A 17211-nucleotide genomic window follows, 5' to 3' on the forward strand; every position below is an offset into this window, starting at 1 on the left:
GGGCCTGGTCTCCATTTAGGATTTTACAGCAAGATAACTATTGGGTGTTTCAGAGTAACAGCCGTGTTAGTCTGTATTCGCAAAAAGAAAAGGAGTACTTGTGGCACCTTAGAGACGAACCAATTTATTAGAGCATAAGCTTTCGTGAGCTACAGCTCACTTCCTCAGATGCATATCGTGGAAACTGCAGTAGGCTTTATATATACACAGAGAATATGAAACAATACCTCCTCCCACCCCACTGTCCTGCTGGTAATAGCTTATCTAAAGTGATCATCAGGTGGGCCATTTCCAGCACAAATCCAGGTTTTCTCACCCTCCACCCCCCCACACAAATTCACTCTCCTGCTGGTGATAGCCCATCCAAAGTGACAACTCTTTACACAATGTGCATGACAATCAAGTTGGGCTATTTCCTGCACAAATCCAGGTTTTCTCACATCCCCCCCACCCCCATACACACACAAACTCACTCTCCTGCTGGTAATAGCTCATCCAAACTGACCACTCTTCAAGTTTAAATCCAAGTTAAACCAGAACATCTGGGGGGGGGGGGGGTAGGAAAAAACAAGAGGAAACAGGCTACCTTGCATAATGACTTAGTCACTCCCAGTCTCTATTTAAGCCTAAATTAATAGTATCCAATTTGCAAATGAATTCAAATTCAGCAGTTTCTCGCTGGAGTCTGGATTTGAAGTTTTTTTGTTTTAAGATAGCGACCTTCATGTCTGTGATTGCGTGACCAGAGAGATTGAAGTGTTCTCCGACTGGTTTATGAATGTTATAATTCTTGACATCTGATTTGTGTCCATTTATTCTTTTACGTAGAGACTGTCCAGTTTGACCAATGTACATGGCAGAGGGGCATTGCTGGCACATGATGGCATATATCACATTGGTGGATGTGCAGGTGAACGAGCCTCTGATAGTGTGGCTGATGTTATTAGGCCCTGTGATGGTGTCCCCTGAATAGATATGTGGGCACAATTGGCAACGGGCTTTGTTGCAAGGATAAGTTCCTGGGTTAGTGGTTCTGTTGTGTGGTATGTGGTTGTTGGTGAGTATTTGCTTCAGGTTGCGGGGCTGTCTGTAGGCAAGGACTGGCCTGTCTCCCAAGATTTGTGAGAGTGTTGGGTCATCCTTTAGGATAGGTTGTAGATCCTTAATGCGTTGGAGGGGTTTTAGTTGGGGGCTGAAGGTGACGGCTAGTGGCGTTCTGTTATTTTCTTTGTTAGGCCTGTCCTGTAGTAGGTAACTTCTGGGAACTCTTCTGGCTCCATCAATCTGTTTCTTTACTTCTGCAGGTGGGTATTGTAGTTGTAAGAAAGCTTGACAGAGATCTTGTAGGTGTTTGTCTCTGTCTGAGGGGTTGGAGTAAATGCGTTGTATCGCAGAGCTTGGCTGTAGACGATGGATCGTGTGGTGTGGTCAGGGTGAAAGCTGGAGGCATGCAGGTAGGAATAGCGGTCAGTAGGTTTCCGGTATAGGGTGGTGTTTATGTGACCATTGTTTATTAGCACTGTAGTGTCCAGGAAGTGGATCTCTTGTGTGGACTGGACCAGGCTGAGGTTGGTGGTGGGATGGAAATTGTTGAAATCATGGTGGAATTCCTCAAGGGCTTCTTTTCCATGGGTCCAGATGATGAAGATGTCATCAATATAGCGCAAGTAGAGTAGGGGCTTTAGGGGACGAGAGCTGAGGAAGCGTTGTTCTAAATCAGCCATAAAAATGTTGGCATACTGTGGGGCCATGCGGGTACCCATAGCAGTGCCGCTGATCTGAAGGTATACATTGTCCCCAAATGTGAAATAGTTATGGGTAAGGACAAAGTCACAAAGTTCAGCCACCAGGTTAGCCGTGACATTATCGGGGATAGTGTTCTTGACGGCTTGTAGTCCATCTTTGTGTGGAATGTTGGTGTAGAGGGCTTCTACAGCCATAGTGGCCAGGATGGTGTTATCAGGAAGATCACCGATGGATTGAAGTTTCCTCAGGAAGTCAGTGGTGTCTCGAAGGTAGCTGGGAGTGCTGGTAGCGTAGGGCCTGAGGAGGGAGTCTGCTGTTCTATCTCGGGGCCTCTCCTTCTGTCCCTCCACCCCCACGAACATGATACAGTTCTGTGGTGACCTAGAATCCTATTTTCGACGTCTCCAACTCAAGGAATATTTCCAAAATACCTCTGAACAGCATACTAATCCACAGAGGTCTCCCTACCAACACTACAGAAAGAGGGATTCTAGGTGGACTCCTCCTGAAGGTCGAAACAGCAGACTGGACTTCTACATAGAGTGCTTCCGCCGACGTGCACGGGCTGAAATTGTGGAAAAGCAGCATCACTTGCCCCATAACCTCAGCCATGCGGAACGCAATGCCATCCACAGCCTCAGAAACAACTCTGACATCATAATCAAAAAGGCTGACAAAGGAGGTGCTGTTGTCATCATGAATAGGTCGGAATATGAACAAGAGGCTGCTCGGCAGCTCTCCAACACGAGTTTCTACAAGCCATTACCCTCTGATCCCACTGAGAGTTACCAAAAGCAACTACAGCATTTGCTCAAGAAACTTCCTGAAAAAGCACAAGATCAAATCCGCACAGACACACCCCTGGAACCCCGACCTGGGATATTCTATCTACTACCCAAGATCCATAAACCTGGAAATCCTGGGCGCCCCATCATCTCAGGCATTGGCACCCTGACAGCAGGATTGTCTGGCTATGTAGACTCCCTCCTCAGGCCCTACGCTACCAGCACTCCCAGCTACCTTCGAGACACCACTGACTTCCTGAGGAAACTTCAATCCATCGGTGATCTTCCTGATAACACCATCCTGGCCACTATGGCTGTAGAAGCCCTCTACACCAACATTCCACACAAAGATGGACTACAAGCCGTCAAGAACACTATCCCCGATAATGTCACGGCTAACCTGGTGGCTGAACTTTGTGACTTTGTCCTTACCCATAACTATTTCACATTTGGGGACAATGTATACCTTCAGATCAGCGGCACTGCTATGGGTACCCGCATGGCCCCACAGTATGCCAACATTTTTATGGCTGATTTAGAACAACGCTTCCTCAGCTCTCGTCCCCTAAAGCCCCTACTCTACTTGCGCTATATTGATGACATCTTCATCATCTGGACCCATGGAAAAGAAGCCCTTGAGGAATTCCACCATGATTTCAACAATTTCCATCCCACCACCAACCTCAGCCTGGTCCAGTCCACACAAGAGATCCACTTCCTGGACACTACAGTGCTAATAAACAATGGTCACATAAACACCACCCTATACCGGAAACCTACTGACCGCTATTCCTACCTGCATGCCTCCAGCTTTCACCCTGACCACACCACACGATCCATCGTCTACAGCCAAGCTCTGCGATACAACCGCATTTACTCCAACCCCTCAGACAGAGACAAACACCTACAAGATCTCTGTCAAGCTTTCTTACAACTACAATACCCACCTGCAGAAGTAAAGAAACAGATTGATGGAGCCAGAAGAGTTCCCAGAAGTTACCTACTACAGGACAGGCCTAACAAAGAAAATAACAGAACGCCACTAGCCGTCACCTTCAGCCCCCAACTAAAACCCCTCCAACGCATTAAGGATCTACAACCTATCCTAAAGGATGACCCAACACTCTCACAAATCTTGGGAGACAGGCCAGTCCTTGCCTACAGACAGCCCCGCAACCTGAAGCAAATACTCACCAACAACCACATACCACACAACAGAACCACTAACCCAGGAACTTATCCTTGCAACAAAGCCCGTTGCCAATTGTGCCCACATATCTATTCAGGGGACACCATCACAGGGCCTAATAACATCAGCCACACTATCAGAGGCTCGTTCACCTGCACATCCACCAATGTGATATATGCCATCATGTGCCAGCAATGCCCCTCTGCCATGTACATTGGTCAAACTGGACAGTCTCTACGTAAAAGAATAAATGGACACAAATCAGATGTCAAGAATTATAACATTCATAAACCAGTCGGAGAACACTTCAATCTCTCTGGTCACGCAATCACAGACATGAAGGTCGCTATCTTAAAACAAAAAAACTTCAAATCCAGACTCCAGCGAGAAACTGCTGAATTTGAATTCATTTGCAAATTGGATACTATTAATTTAGGCTTAAATAGAGACTGGGAGTGACTAAGTCATTATGCAAGGTAGCCTGTTTCCTCTTGTTTTTTCCTACCCCCCCCCCAGATGTTCTGGTTTAACTTGGATTTAAACTTGAAGAGTGGTCAGTTTGGATGAGCTATTACCAGCAGGAGAGTGAGTTTGTGTGTGTATGGGGGTGGGGGGGATGTGAGAAAACCTGGATTTGTGCAGGAAATAGCCCAACTTGATTGTCATGCACATTGTGTAAAGAGTTGTCACTTTGGATGGGCTATCACCAGCAGGAGAGTGAATTTGTGTGGGGGGGTGGAGGGTGAGAAAACCTGGATTTGTGCTGGAAATGGCCCACCTGATGATCACTTTAGATAAGCTATTACCAGCAGGACAGTGGGGTGGGAAGAGGTATTGTTTCATATTCTCTGTGTATATATAAAGTCTGCTGCAGTTTCCACGATATGCATCTGATGAAGTGAGCTGTAGCTCACAAAAGCTTATGCTCTAATAAATTGGTTAGTCTCTAAGGTGCCACAAGTACTCCTTTTCTTATTGGGTGTTTGTTACCTTGCTGTAAAAAACCCACCCTTGTGTCAGTGAAGACACAGCCTGAGCTGCAGGCTTGAATCGGGCACCTGGGTGGTGTCATGTTAGGGTATGTCTACATTGGGAGCAGCAGTGAGGCTCAGAGCCCAGGTTGATGGACTCGGGCCTGTGCTGCTGCACTAAAAATAGTTGTGTAGATGTTGCAGCTCAGACTGGACCCCTGGCTCTGAAGCCTCGGGGGGGAGGCGGGGGTAGGAGAGGGCATGTGACAGTCTGTATCCTTATGTTCACCCCTTTTAAAAGACTATGATAAATTTTGTACAAAGTATGCCTTGTGAGGTATCGTTTGAAAACTCATAATTTGCTGGTCATTATTGTCCCAGTAAAATGTGTGGCAACATTGTATCTAAAGTTATAATATTCTACTGTATAATGTTACTGAGACACGTTCCAAGTTTAGAAAAGCAGGCACAAACCAGTTCCTCAAAGAGAAAAGGCAAACTGACACCTCGGCCAGGTGTCAACAAAATCAAATGGCCTGTCAACTGGTTAAGCAGCTGTTCTTTGGCAGGAAAAAGGTTGTGAGCAAGAAATGTATATTTTGGCACAGAAACAGCTGGAGATTCCTATCCCCACAGACTTCTTGTCTCCTGAACCTCAGCTGGAGATGATTTTCAAAGAAAAAAAGAACTATAATAAAGGGGAACAGATGCCCCAAAAGATCTCTCCCTTCATCTCTACTCACAGCATCAACAACACTTGAAGAACAAAGGAAGCATCATTGGACTGGGGGAGGGATCCTGCCAGAAAGGAATTCAGCCAGTAAGACTGCTAGAACACATGGTGAGAGACTTTTTCTTTGAAATCACTTAGCTTGTTAATTTAGGTTTTAGTTGCGTTTTACCTTTTGTTTCTTTGTAACCAATTCTGACTTGTATGCCTCATTACTTGTAATCACTTAAAATCTATCATTCTATAGTTAATAAATTTATTTCATTGTTTTATCTAAACCAGTGTGCTTGGATTAAAGCATTAGGGAAACTCCATTTGAGATAACAGGATTTGTGCATATCGTTTCCTATTAATAAAATGACAGACTTTATATGAGCTTGTGTTGTCCAGGAAAGGGCTGGGCAGTACAAAACACACATTTCAGGGGAAAGTCTCGGACTGGGAATTTGCTGGTGTTACTCTGCAGTGTGATTTATGAGTGACTGGCAGTAGCACTCATACAGCAGAGCTGGGAGTAATTACCTGCAGGAGGCTGTGTGAGAGCAGACCAGGAACGGTTACTCTCATGGCAAAGTAGTGTAAAATGCACTCCAGGTTGGAGAACTGAGTGGACACAACGGTCCAGTTTGCACCCTGGGGAATGTCACAGCGTGAGCTTCAGAGCCCCAGCTCCAGGCTGAGTCACAACATCTGCACAGCCAGTTTTAATGCCATAGTGTGATCCTGAGTCTGCCGACCCAAGTCCTGAATCTTGCTGCCATGGGCTGCCACTTGCTGTGTAGATGAACCTTTAGTGGCTAGTATCTGGGTGGGAGTGTGGGCCCTGCCCTCTTGTGCACCAGGATAGCTGTACTAAGTGCAGCAACTATTAAATCTTTCCAGGTAGGATGCAAAGACTTAGGAGGAAGAATGGCCTAGTGGTTAAGTGGCTGGCCTGAGACTCAGTAGATATAAGCTGGGTTTTCGTCTGAGCTCTGCTGCACACAGCCTTTGTGACTTTGGGCAAGCCACTTAGACCCAGGCCCTCCCATTCAAATCAAAGGAAGTGAGGTGCCTAAATATCTTTCAAAGATCTTGGCCTTAGTCTCTCCATGCCCCAGTTCTCCATCTGTAAAATGGGGGATAATACAATGTCCCCACCTCACAGGGGTGTAGTGAGAATGAATTCATTCAGGTTTGTGAGGTTCCCAGATTCTATGGTGTTGAGGTCCATAAGTTCTTAAGGCAGAGAGATTTAAAGGTGGAGTAAATGACACTGCCCAGAGCTCAGGAGGCGTTGTGCATTATGAAAGTGTTCACAATACTATGGTAATGAGTGAAGTGTATGAGAAACTGGTGCCTTTCAAATACTCCCACCTACCTCCACTGGGTTGATGGAGCCCTTCTCTCTCCCCTGCACAGCTCAGTCTCACAGGAAGCATGCCTGATCTCTCAGGCTTTGTCTACGCTAACACTTTTGTCAGCAAAATTTTGTGGGTCAGGGGTGTGAAAAAACACCCTGTTTCACCAACAGGAACACCGGTGTGGATAGCGCTATGTCGGCGGGAGAGCATCTCCTACTGACATAGCTACCGCCTCTCATTGGAGTGGTTTAATTGTGTGGTGGGAGAGCTCTCTCCCCTCAGCATAGATAAATAGCTGGTGCCACAATCATGTCAGAGTTAAAGTAGAAAGAAAACCAGTAAGTTCTGCAGTTAGATGCTGATAAGCAGTCAAAAGTTAAGGTACTTCATCCAGAACTTATCCAACTCTCAGAAGCCTATTAAATTTGGCTTGAAATCAGCCTCTTTTGTGGAAATGCAGCCATTCTGCTTCCAGTTACTGACAGAGAAAGGAAATACAAACACTCATAAGAGGAAAAAAATTGTTGCAAGCTGCCCAAAGCAGTTTCAAAGCAGACTGAAACCCTAAATGCTCCAGGTCACCTGAAGATTCTGGAAAGAAGCTTTTCCCATCTCCCCATTCTATCATAGACAACCACGTGCCATTATTCAAAGCTGTCACCTCCATACTACACTGCTAAAAAAAGCTGTTCAAACAAAGGCTTTATAAAATGAGCATTGTAAAACCACAGCCCCAAACCTACGTCTTTCTGCATTGGTAATCATCACCTAACAACCTCCTTTTAAAAACAACCTGCTTTGCAGGGGTCAAACTCAAAAGAATTTGCTGTTCTCAAGAATGAATCAGCCTGTGTAAATGATGGAAACAGGATAGTGAACCAAACAAACACTGTTTCCATGGCATTTATCAACAGCTGTTCTGAGGCAGGGACATTCAGATATTTGTTAGCAGTATGGCTGGAATCAAAACTAGTTTAAAAACCACTGTAGATGAAAAACAGCCAGGAAGCCCGGCTTACAGGGGCACATGGGTGCCAGAGGCATCCAAACGACAATTTCTACGAAGCATTGTGCCTCTGAAGGCACATGCAGTCTAATGTCAAACCTCAACTGACTCAAAGCAAATCGTATCAATTCAGTTCAAACCAAAACTAAACGTTTCAATTCAGGAATGTCTATTTCAGAACTTTTTGTTCCACAAACTTTTCAATTTTTCAATCCAATTCGGGACAAAAAGAAATGTTGAAATATTGGAATTTCCCACAGGATGGAAATTCCACTTTTTGCTCAGCTACATTTACCAGTTCAAAGAGAAAAATCCTGAATGATCCTACTTGCAAAGGATCAGTACCAAAACATTGTCTTTTGGAATTCAATGTGTGTTTTATTGGGGGGAGAAGGGGTTAAATAAGATGCAAAAATGAAGCAACTCTAAACAGGATATAACATGTTATATGAAAAAGATAAGTGGAGAAATGAATAATGTGTCTCCTGTATACAAACATACAGTAAAATAATTCATATCCTAGCCCTATAAATCAAGAAAGACAGACAATATATAATTCAAGCCACCTAGTTTATCCAGCAACTCAAAAAGATATTTTTGAAGAGTTAGTTCCCTCTTCCCCACACTGCAATCCCTAAAATATACATATGGGATTTGTGGACTGAATAAATATGACTATTGGTTCATCCAACCTTGTATCATCCCTTCAGCAATGACCAGTACATAATGCTTTAGAAAGAGTGAAAGAACCCATCCACCTAGCAATTCTGCAGTGTGTGTATAGACATTAACCAACTCCCACTAAAGTCCATTAAAATACTTGTATGGGCATCAGTGAGGGTAGGATTTAATGGGGATTAATGGCATCAGTGAGGGTAGGATTTAAATCCCTTCCAGATGTCAACAGTTATATTTATATCCTAAAGCATTCTTCAGCATGCACAGTTACAAATGATGTCATGAAATCACCCAGACCTTTAAAAACAATCCATCCACAATATGTGACTCATTGATCTCCTAGAGCAGTGAATAGAATTCCACATATTCACCATGCTCTGCAGGAAGAGAGATTTCCTTTAGTTTGTTCCATATGTATTCTCTTTAAATCATTGAGTGACCCCTTGTTCTCATATTACACCAACTTACATTGTGCTTCTTTCCTGAGGATTTCATAGTACTTTACAAGAGTAGATATTAACAGCTCTTTACAGATGGCAAAAGTGAGGAACAGAGAGGCTAACTGAATAGTCACACAATTAGTCAGTGACACAGTCAAAAATATAAGTAATAAACATAGTGCTTCCCACCTGCCCTGCTCAAACGACCATATTATGAGACAGTAAAAAGGATGACGTGACAGAGAGGTGAGGAATGGATGCTAATTTTCACTTTAGAAAGGGTTATTTTACTTTTTTGTCATGAAGAATGCACATAGCAACTCTCTTCCTGGTCTCTGATAATTCCTGAAGAAATGATCTCCTAAAATAAACTAACATCAGCTGCAGGGGGTGTGGTATCTGCAATCATTACAGCCATTTGCTCTGAGACTGACATCACTCTAAAAGCATGTATCTTAGACAATGCCACAATGTGCATCAGAATCCAAAAGTTCTTCACCTTAAGATGCAACATGGACAAGCCTAATTTAATGGTATCTTCAACATTTTCATTCTACGGGCCACTTTGTCAGAGAGAGGGATGCTTTTGCTGACCACTTCTCCCACAGTCTAGGGTTTCCAATAATGCTTGTTCAGTTATGTATTATTGCAGACAGTGACATTCTGGAGTCGTTAAGTTAGTGCTATCAGAAACCCTGAGCTGTAAAGGACTAGGTAGTTGGGAGGGGACATAGTCGACAAGAACATTGAGCTATATGGGCAAATTTGATAAAAAGATATTTGCATAGCCCTTGCCTGCATAGTTTCAGCATGGGCAATCAAAAAACCAAGACTCCAGTAGGCTTGCACCATCTCCACACAGTTAACGCACTGTGCCATCTTCCACTTCTACTTCTATATTCTTCCAAACTCTCTGTATTATAAATCTTTGACCATCAATTGTGATAGATCTGGATATAGACACAGACACCTTCAGCTTCTACTTCTAAATGGCCCAGCTTCACTACAATAATTTGAATGACATATTTTGAACAGTATCTCAACATTACCTCAAAAACAGCCACAAAGGTACGCAAGGATCCTGGATGGACTATGGAACTAAAAATGAGATCGAGAGCTGCCTTTCTCCAGCAGACTACCATTTCAAACCCAGCTCAGGTCAGTAGTGACTGATGTTTGTTACCGCCTAATGACAGTTAGGTGGCCTTTGGTAAAATGGGTGTGATGGCCTCATTCCAGTTCCTAGTGGACAAGTGTCCACTTCATGGAAACTACCACCACAACGGGTGCCTTGGTTGGCAGCCTCTGAAGTGGGGTGCAGATAGGAATGGGCCATGGAAAGGAAACTAGGATCTTCTAGCAACCCTCCAAGTCAGGGTTCAGGCACATTAGTGGGAAAATGCCATTGTCACAGGAGTTCTGTCCGCAGAGTAAGAGCAGGCAGCCTCCAATAGGGCTGCTACGTTCATTCAAAATAAAAACAAATAAACAATCAGGAAGGAACTCACTGAAAAGATCAAACATTTCAGAGAGTCTAGTGCCCCTAGAGATGCTGTCCCTTGTCCTCTGAAAGCAGCAATGACAGTGACTTAGCAGGAAAAATGTATTTGGCTTCATATTTGACATTTACAAAGGTGCGGCTTGAAAAGGCCAGTCTGAAAGGGTGACTTTCACACAGAAGTCAAATTGGAACTGAGAACATAAACTGAATAAGTAATTTAGGCTAGATCCCCAGCTGATGAAAATCAGTGTAGCTCCATTGAACTCAATGCAATTATCCCTCCCCAACTGACACCAGTTGAGAATCAGGTCCTTGATTTGGCCAATGTTTTCACCTTACAATTATTGCACTTTTTTTTTTTTTGGTGTTTGTTAGGGCTTTTTCCCTCTCATCCACCTTGCCCTTCTGCTCGATCCTGAATGAAGTCATAACATGGGATTTATTGCATCACAGCCTGTTGCAACAGAAATACATCATGTGACAAATGCATCATGATTACTGGTGTGCAAAAATGACAAGTGTGCAAGAAACTTTGCAAATATATACATACACAGAGAGAGAGAGAGAGAGAGAGAGAGAAAACTCTTTTTTATACTGATACTGATCTTTGAATGAAATCTTGGGGGTTTTTCTTGAAAGGGAAAAAAAAAAGGACTTCAGAGGTGTATAGGTGTTCCTCTGACCCCTGCACAGGTGGGTGAAATCTACCAGCTCTGAACATAATCTGCCTAGCCACCTAGATTCTCAGTATTATGTGACTTTGTGGCAGTTTTACTTCAAGTGGATAAATGGGAAAGTCCCCTGCTAAATTCCAAAGAACCATGTAACTTGAGCTCCGGCTCCAGGGTCATTATAAGGAAAATCGCCAGGCTCCAGCATGGTGTTCAGGATTATGAATCCTTCTCCACTCACAATGGAGTCACTGACAAGTTAAACCCTGCTCGTGTTCCCAATGCTTGAGCCCGGAAATGCCACCTTGTGGTTCTGTGATCAGCTTGGACATGTCATGTGGTTCAAGGTGTCAGTTTGGGAACATGTGGGTTTGAGTAACATTCCGTCACTAACTGTCTGTTGGAGGGAATCCAGGTTAATGCTGAAAACACTAGTTTGATTTTTTTTCTTCAACTGTTTATGAGAGAAACAAAATTCAAAACAAAGCAGCAGAGACCAGGACAGGGAAAAGAAAACCAGCATAAGAAGTTGATCCAGGCAGATTTCCCTACATATACGTGTATGCCAAGGGCAGCAGCACCGCACGCTTCTTCACAGTACCCCACCAATGAGCCTCTATTTCATGCAAGTGGGGCCATATTTGTGGGTGTAGAAGTACTTTTACCTCCATATTCACTCAGCCTTTGGGCTCTCTGTTGAGACAAGTGCGCTAGTAAGTGCTGAATATAATGATGGTGCCCTACTCTATGAATACTTGTCTACAAGGGTCGCTCATTTGGTGATTAAGACTGGCTGCTCACGCTGAAAAGCACTCTTTCAGTTTGTGCCGTGTTTTTTTCATGCTCAGTGTGCACAAAAAGTGCTCTCGACAGATGAAATTCCCTCTTGTGGAGAGGGCCAGCAGCAGATGCTTGCTACACATTATTGAAGCCCTATGTTGAGGGCTTAAGTGATGCAAGCCTTTCCACAGGGGTGAATTTCACTCTGTCTCATTTATACAAGCTTGTAAATGGAAAGGAGTAAATCTCAACAGCATCGGTTACTATAACCACATCAAACCATTACGCCACAAATGTAACAACCACCAACTATTGGAACAGCTTACATTTTCACAATCCCACAGCAAAATTATTCTGCAGCACCATCTAGCGGAAATGAGAGGTGTGCATGAAAACTAACCTTTGAGAGCTTTCACCGTAAGGCTGTTATATCCCAAACTCCCACAGCAATGAGTGGTATGCGGATTGACAATACAAGGAAAGATAGCAATGGATCCCTTCTAATACTTCTTTACAGCAACTTCCCTGTTGCACTCATTGTAACTAGAATTCCCTCACCCTAATTATCTGCTACTCATCACATTGTGCCACTTAAGGATCTCACCAAGAACTGGAGCTTTGTACTTTCTATGAATGTCTGCGAGACAAGAAATAGGCCAAATGCAGTATAGACATAAATGTTACACAAGTTACATGTCATGTGTCAGCTGAGTATAAGTGGGTGTAAGTAGCTAAATAACAATGTAACTTACACTGATGTGGAGACTTCAGACCCCTGAAACGGTCACCCAGTTTAGTGTTAATAGCCCGTGTCTATTTCCTTACCCCTTTGAATAACTAGAACTGACTTGAGACTCGTGTGGGGTTTCTCACTTCACTGAATGTTGACAAAACGAAACCTGAAACCTTGCCCAGTTTAGTGCTAATGCCAAGTTAGCCAAACATTTCCTGGTGAGGTCACAGAACTAGCTGAGGGGGATTCAGGAAGTTCCTGCTCCCTCCCCACTGTTCTGTGTTTGTTTCTATATGTGAAATACAGGGAATCTTTGCCCTGAAGGGCTTACAATCTTCAAGATATAGGGATGGCAGTGGTTGTATCTGTTTGTTTTAATTCTATACAATTTTTAGTTAGAAAGTTTAACATTTCAAGCTAAAGAAAGATTAGTCATTGCCTATTACTAAACATAAATTGCATCACTTATTTTTATTGGACCAACTTCTGCTGTCTGCTACATTGGTGTAAATCTGGAGTAACTACAAATTTCAGTGGAATTACTCCAGACGTGCAGGGGTACAAATGGGCTCAGAATGTGTTGGTCAGCTCTGGTTAATTATGACCAACATCTCACAAATATCTCCAGCATTTGCATTTGCTTGCAGAGTGAAAATACCACCATGCAAGACAGCCAGAATGTGTATGTCAATAAAATTCCAAATAGACAGGATGCATCTGAATCCCCAAACCTCAAAGGGTCAAAGTCTCCCCTCAGCTGGTGTCAAAACTGAAGGCAGAACTTGGTCAAAGAAGTTGATTTCTTCTTTACTTCTGATTCATCTTGCTATAGTGACTCATAAAGCAGCCCCTAGGTATTATTTTGTGTATAAAATTATGCTGACATGTCAGGAGTTACAACCTGAGGGTCAGATCCTGAGGCCTTGATGCAAGCAAAGTTGACATTGTCTTGGAGCAAGGATGTTAGTATTTGGCTCTAATATGTTTTTAACTGGATTCCCATCTTCCATCATGTTGGAAGTTTCTAGGAAGTCATAAGAAAACTACCAAGTGCAGTAACTCTGTCTGTTTCTAGTGTGACAGATACGGTAATTCCCAGTAATATCTTTGGGACACCTTATTGAATTCAGTTTGTTTTAAGTCCATTGAATTAAATGAATGGTTTATATATTACTGTGGGCCAAGATTGAATGTAACTTCTCTCTTGTGGAGAAATGGGATGTGAATCCTGGGAACTGTTCTGAACTTCGAAAGACTGTACTGAACAATGTGTAAAAGAAGAATGGATTTTTGGGACAAACATTGTCAAATGGTTTGTCTGGAGAAACTCTAGGGGGAAGTGATTGCTAATTCCCCACTTTGGTGATGCAAAATTGCAGCCTTTTGAAGCTTCACTCGGAGGAGGGGACCATGATTACATGTTCCCGGACACTCAAGATCAAAGGCTCAAGCTGTATAAAGAGAGACTGAACTATTCATGGGTGTGCTAATTCTGAGCTAAGGCTCTTATGAACTTGTAACCACAGAAACATCCCTTTGTGGGGTCTGAAGGACTGACTGTACCAGAGCCCTTGTTGGAGATAGGAGGTGATCTCTGGTAAGCTTTTTAGCAGGTGTGCAGGTTCTTATTGTTTTAATACGTTTTCTCTGCAATGCTTTCACCTTAAGAATAAATGTGCTTGCTTATAAAAGGCTGTGTGGTAACTTGTAACTGCTGGCAATTACAGCTGTTCATAGCCTCTGGAGAGAAAGCAAAGTACAGACACTCACCTTTTAGACAGTCTGATTTGCTGGGGGTATCACAGTGTTAGACCAACAGACCCTGGTCGTCAGTGGGCAGAATCGAACCTGGTACCTCTGGAGCTTAGTGCATGAGCATCTACTGCATGAGCTAAAAGCCATATGGCTCTTAGCTAAGGCTGTAGAACAGACTCCTTAATCGCTCTCTCTATGTGATCTTGGTGCCATTACAGGAGGTGTGTGGATTACATACTTCCCCTAGCTGAGGAAGCGTGTCCTAAGCTTCAGAGACTTCCCAGTTGAAATCCAGGACAAGTCCCCACTTGTAACACCAACAGACCCCAGTCATCGGCAGGCGGAATCAAACCTGGGACCTCTGGAGCTTAGTGCACCACACCCATGAGGTGTGTGGGTTACATAAGCAAGGAATTGTCAGCCAGGAAAAACCCCAGTCACAAAGGAGAAAACTGTGGGTGTCTGCACAAGAGAGGTGACAACTGGGGAGCTTAGCGTGGACCTTTAAGGGAGGGGGTGGGAATACAGGTGCAATTGCCCCGAACTGTGACATACATGGTGGCAGTGGTGGGGTCTATGATTGTGATTTGCAGTAAGTGCCAACAGCAGTGAAAGCAAATACTGTAGAAGGAAAAAGCACAAAGAAAAACAGATGTCTCAGTCTTTTCAGGAAAAGACTAGCAAAAAAAAGAAATGGGAAAATAAATTATCAACAGCTAAAGAAAGTTCACTGCTTGAGGTTTGCAGAGAAAGGCAGCTCAACACCGACGAGCCAGGAGACACAGAGGTGCCCTCGAGGGACCACAGGGACAGTTGCCCTGAACTATGACACATAGTTATTTGAGACAGATGACATGGAGAGCCCTACAGGCATCGTTTCCTATAAATCGGCTACCACTTGCTCATCATCATCATGAAATACATGAAAACAAACTACTATCACCTTCTTCTGCAATAATCCCAAAACAACTAGACAGTTCAGAGTCTCTCAAAATCTGCTCTACTCTAATATTGTACGTTCTTTAATATGTGGCCTGATACACAGCTCAGTGAAATCAATGGAAATATTCTCATTGACTTCACTGGGCTTCGACCAGTCCCATTAAGCAAGAGATGACTCAGACTCGAATACTGGGTGCCTCTCTCAGTTTTAAAAACAAATTTAATACCATAACAATTAAAAAAAAATTACTCAGTTGTTCTAAAACTCATCTAGGCTAGTACAATCCCTGTTTTAACTTACATCTGCCTATAATGCTTCAGTTAGAAAAGCAGACCAAGCAAATTTAATACAGCTTTCCTTTCTTCATAAACAAAACAAAGCCAGCCAATAGTCTATAGCCAGGCAAATCATCTGAATGTCTTGGACCAGATTTTGCTCACACTTACACTGGTGTAAATCCCAAGTAACTTTATTGAAGTCAGTGGAGTTATTCTAGATTTACACCATTATAACTGAGAGCAGAATTTGGTCCCTCACATCCCAGTCAGTTCTGCTTTTAAACTAGGTAAAAGCAAAGAAATATGCTAAAACCCAGATACTGCATCTAAGTCTAGTTATCAGGTATGAAAAATAACCCCAAACCTCTGTCTCCCAGCAAAAGACTTGCATCCTTTCCACATCACACACAAGTGCAAATCCTCAGCTGGTGGGCTGGAATTTTGGCAATTTCCACCAACTGATGATCTGCTGCATGCTACTTGGTCAGTAAAAAAATTAAAGGACACACTTTGCCCTTGGATGCATCCCATTGAAATCAAGGAATTGCTATAGGAGTCATCCCATTCACAGCTGTATATGAGCATCCAAATGAAGAATACAGTTCTGGGGTTTTTATGCACTTTTCTAAGTATTAACTTGTTCTGTATTATCCTCTTGATCTGTGAACAGAACTCTCATTAACATCACTGACAGCAATGAGAGTGGAGGAGACATCCCTAAGGACTAGATTATGATCTCTTACTCTCACTAGTGAGCAGTTACATAGACAGTCTCATGACTTACTTTAACAGGACTACTTGAGTGAATAACTGCCAGCGTGGTAAGGGATCCCATCCTGGCCTTAAATATCTCACATATTTAAATAACTGTAGACAGGGGGAAAAATCTTTAAAGCAGAATAAAATATGCCTAAAAGAGGTGACCATTTCCCCCATTTACAGTTTAGTGGAATTAATGACTCTTCCTTAAATAAAGACATTTTAAAACATTAAACAAGGTCTACCAAAAAAATTACCAACATAAATGAAACCCTTCACTGAACCACCTGACCAATAAGTAGCAATTCTATGTACTTAAAACACTCCTAGATCTCATTTGCCTCTCTTCTGGTCTGTCTCTCATTCTCAGAGTCAAACATGAAAATATAGAAGGCACATTACTTTGCTTTTAGTTTCTCCATTCTCCTTATTCGCACTGCAATACAGTGTCAATAATCCATTACCGACTTTGTCTTCAGTGACTAGTCCTGAGGCAGGATGTCTCTTTTCACAGCTGGCACTGGAGTCTGTCTGTGTTCATGATTAACGCACTGAGATATCTGACATTGCAGGGTGGGGCTGTTTAAACACTTAATGGCATTCACTACTCTTTTCTTATTCTAGAGCACATTTCCCAGATTGGTAGTGTCCAAGTGAAGTTAACTATTTAGTGAAGCCATGCTAAACTCAGTGTGTTTGGCTCAAGGACTCCACCATACAAACTTTTTCTTAATGTGGGTTGACATTCCCACTATAAGTTTCAGAGTAACAGCCGTGTTAGTCTGTATTCGCAAAAAGAAAAGGAGTACTGGTGGCACCTTAGACACTAGCCAATTTATTTGAGCATGAGCTTTCATGAGCTACAGCTCACTTCATCGGATGCATACCGTGGAAACTGCAGCA

At 43.0% G+C, this 17211-nt stretch overlaps 1 protein-coding gene across 1 annotated transcript in view; it reads right to left on the reverse strand.

Annotated features, from left to right (window-relative positions):
• FER1L6 (fer-1 like family member 6) overlaps positions 1–16811 on the reverse strand; it is a 149209-nt gene extending 132398 nt beyond the window's left edge. The window contains 1 exon segment of the mRNA XM_084619142.1: positions 16711–16811. Coding sequence (XP_084475268.1) covers positions 16711–16730 — 20 coding nt within the window. The 5' untranslated portion in view covers positions 16731–16811.
• Positions 16812–17211: the final 400 nt, after the last annotated feature.

Source organism: Lepidochelys olivacea (assembly GCF_965140295.1).
Source record: "Lepidochelys olivacea isolate rLepOli2 genome assembly, chromosome: 2".
NCBI classification, from domain to species: Eukaryota; Metazoa; Chordata; order Testudines; family Cheloniidae; genus Lepidochelys; species Lepidochelys olivacea.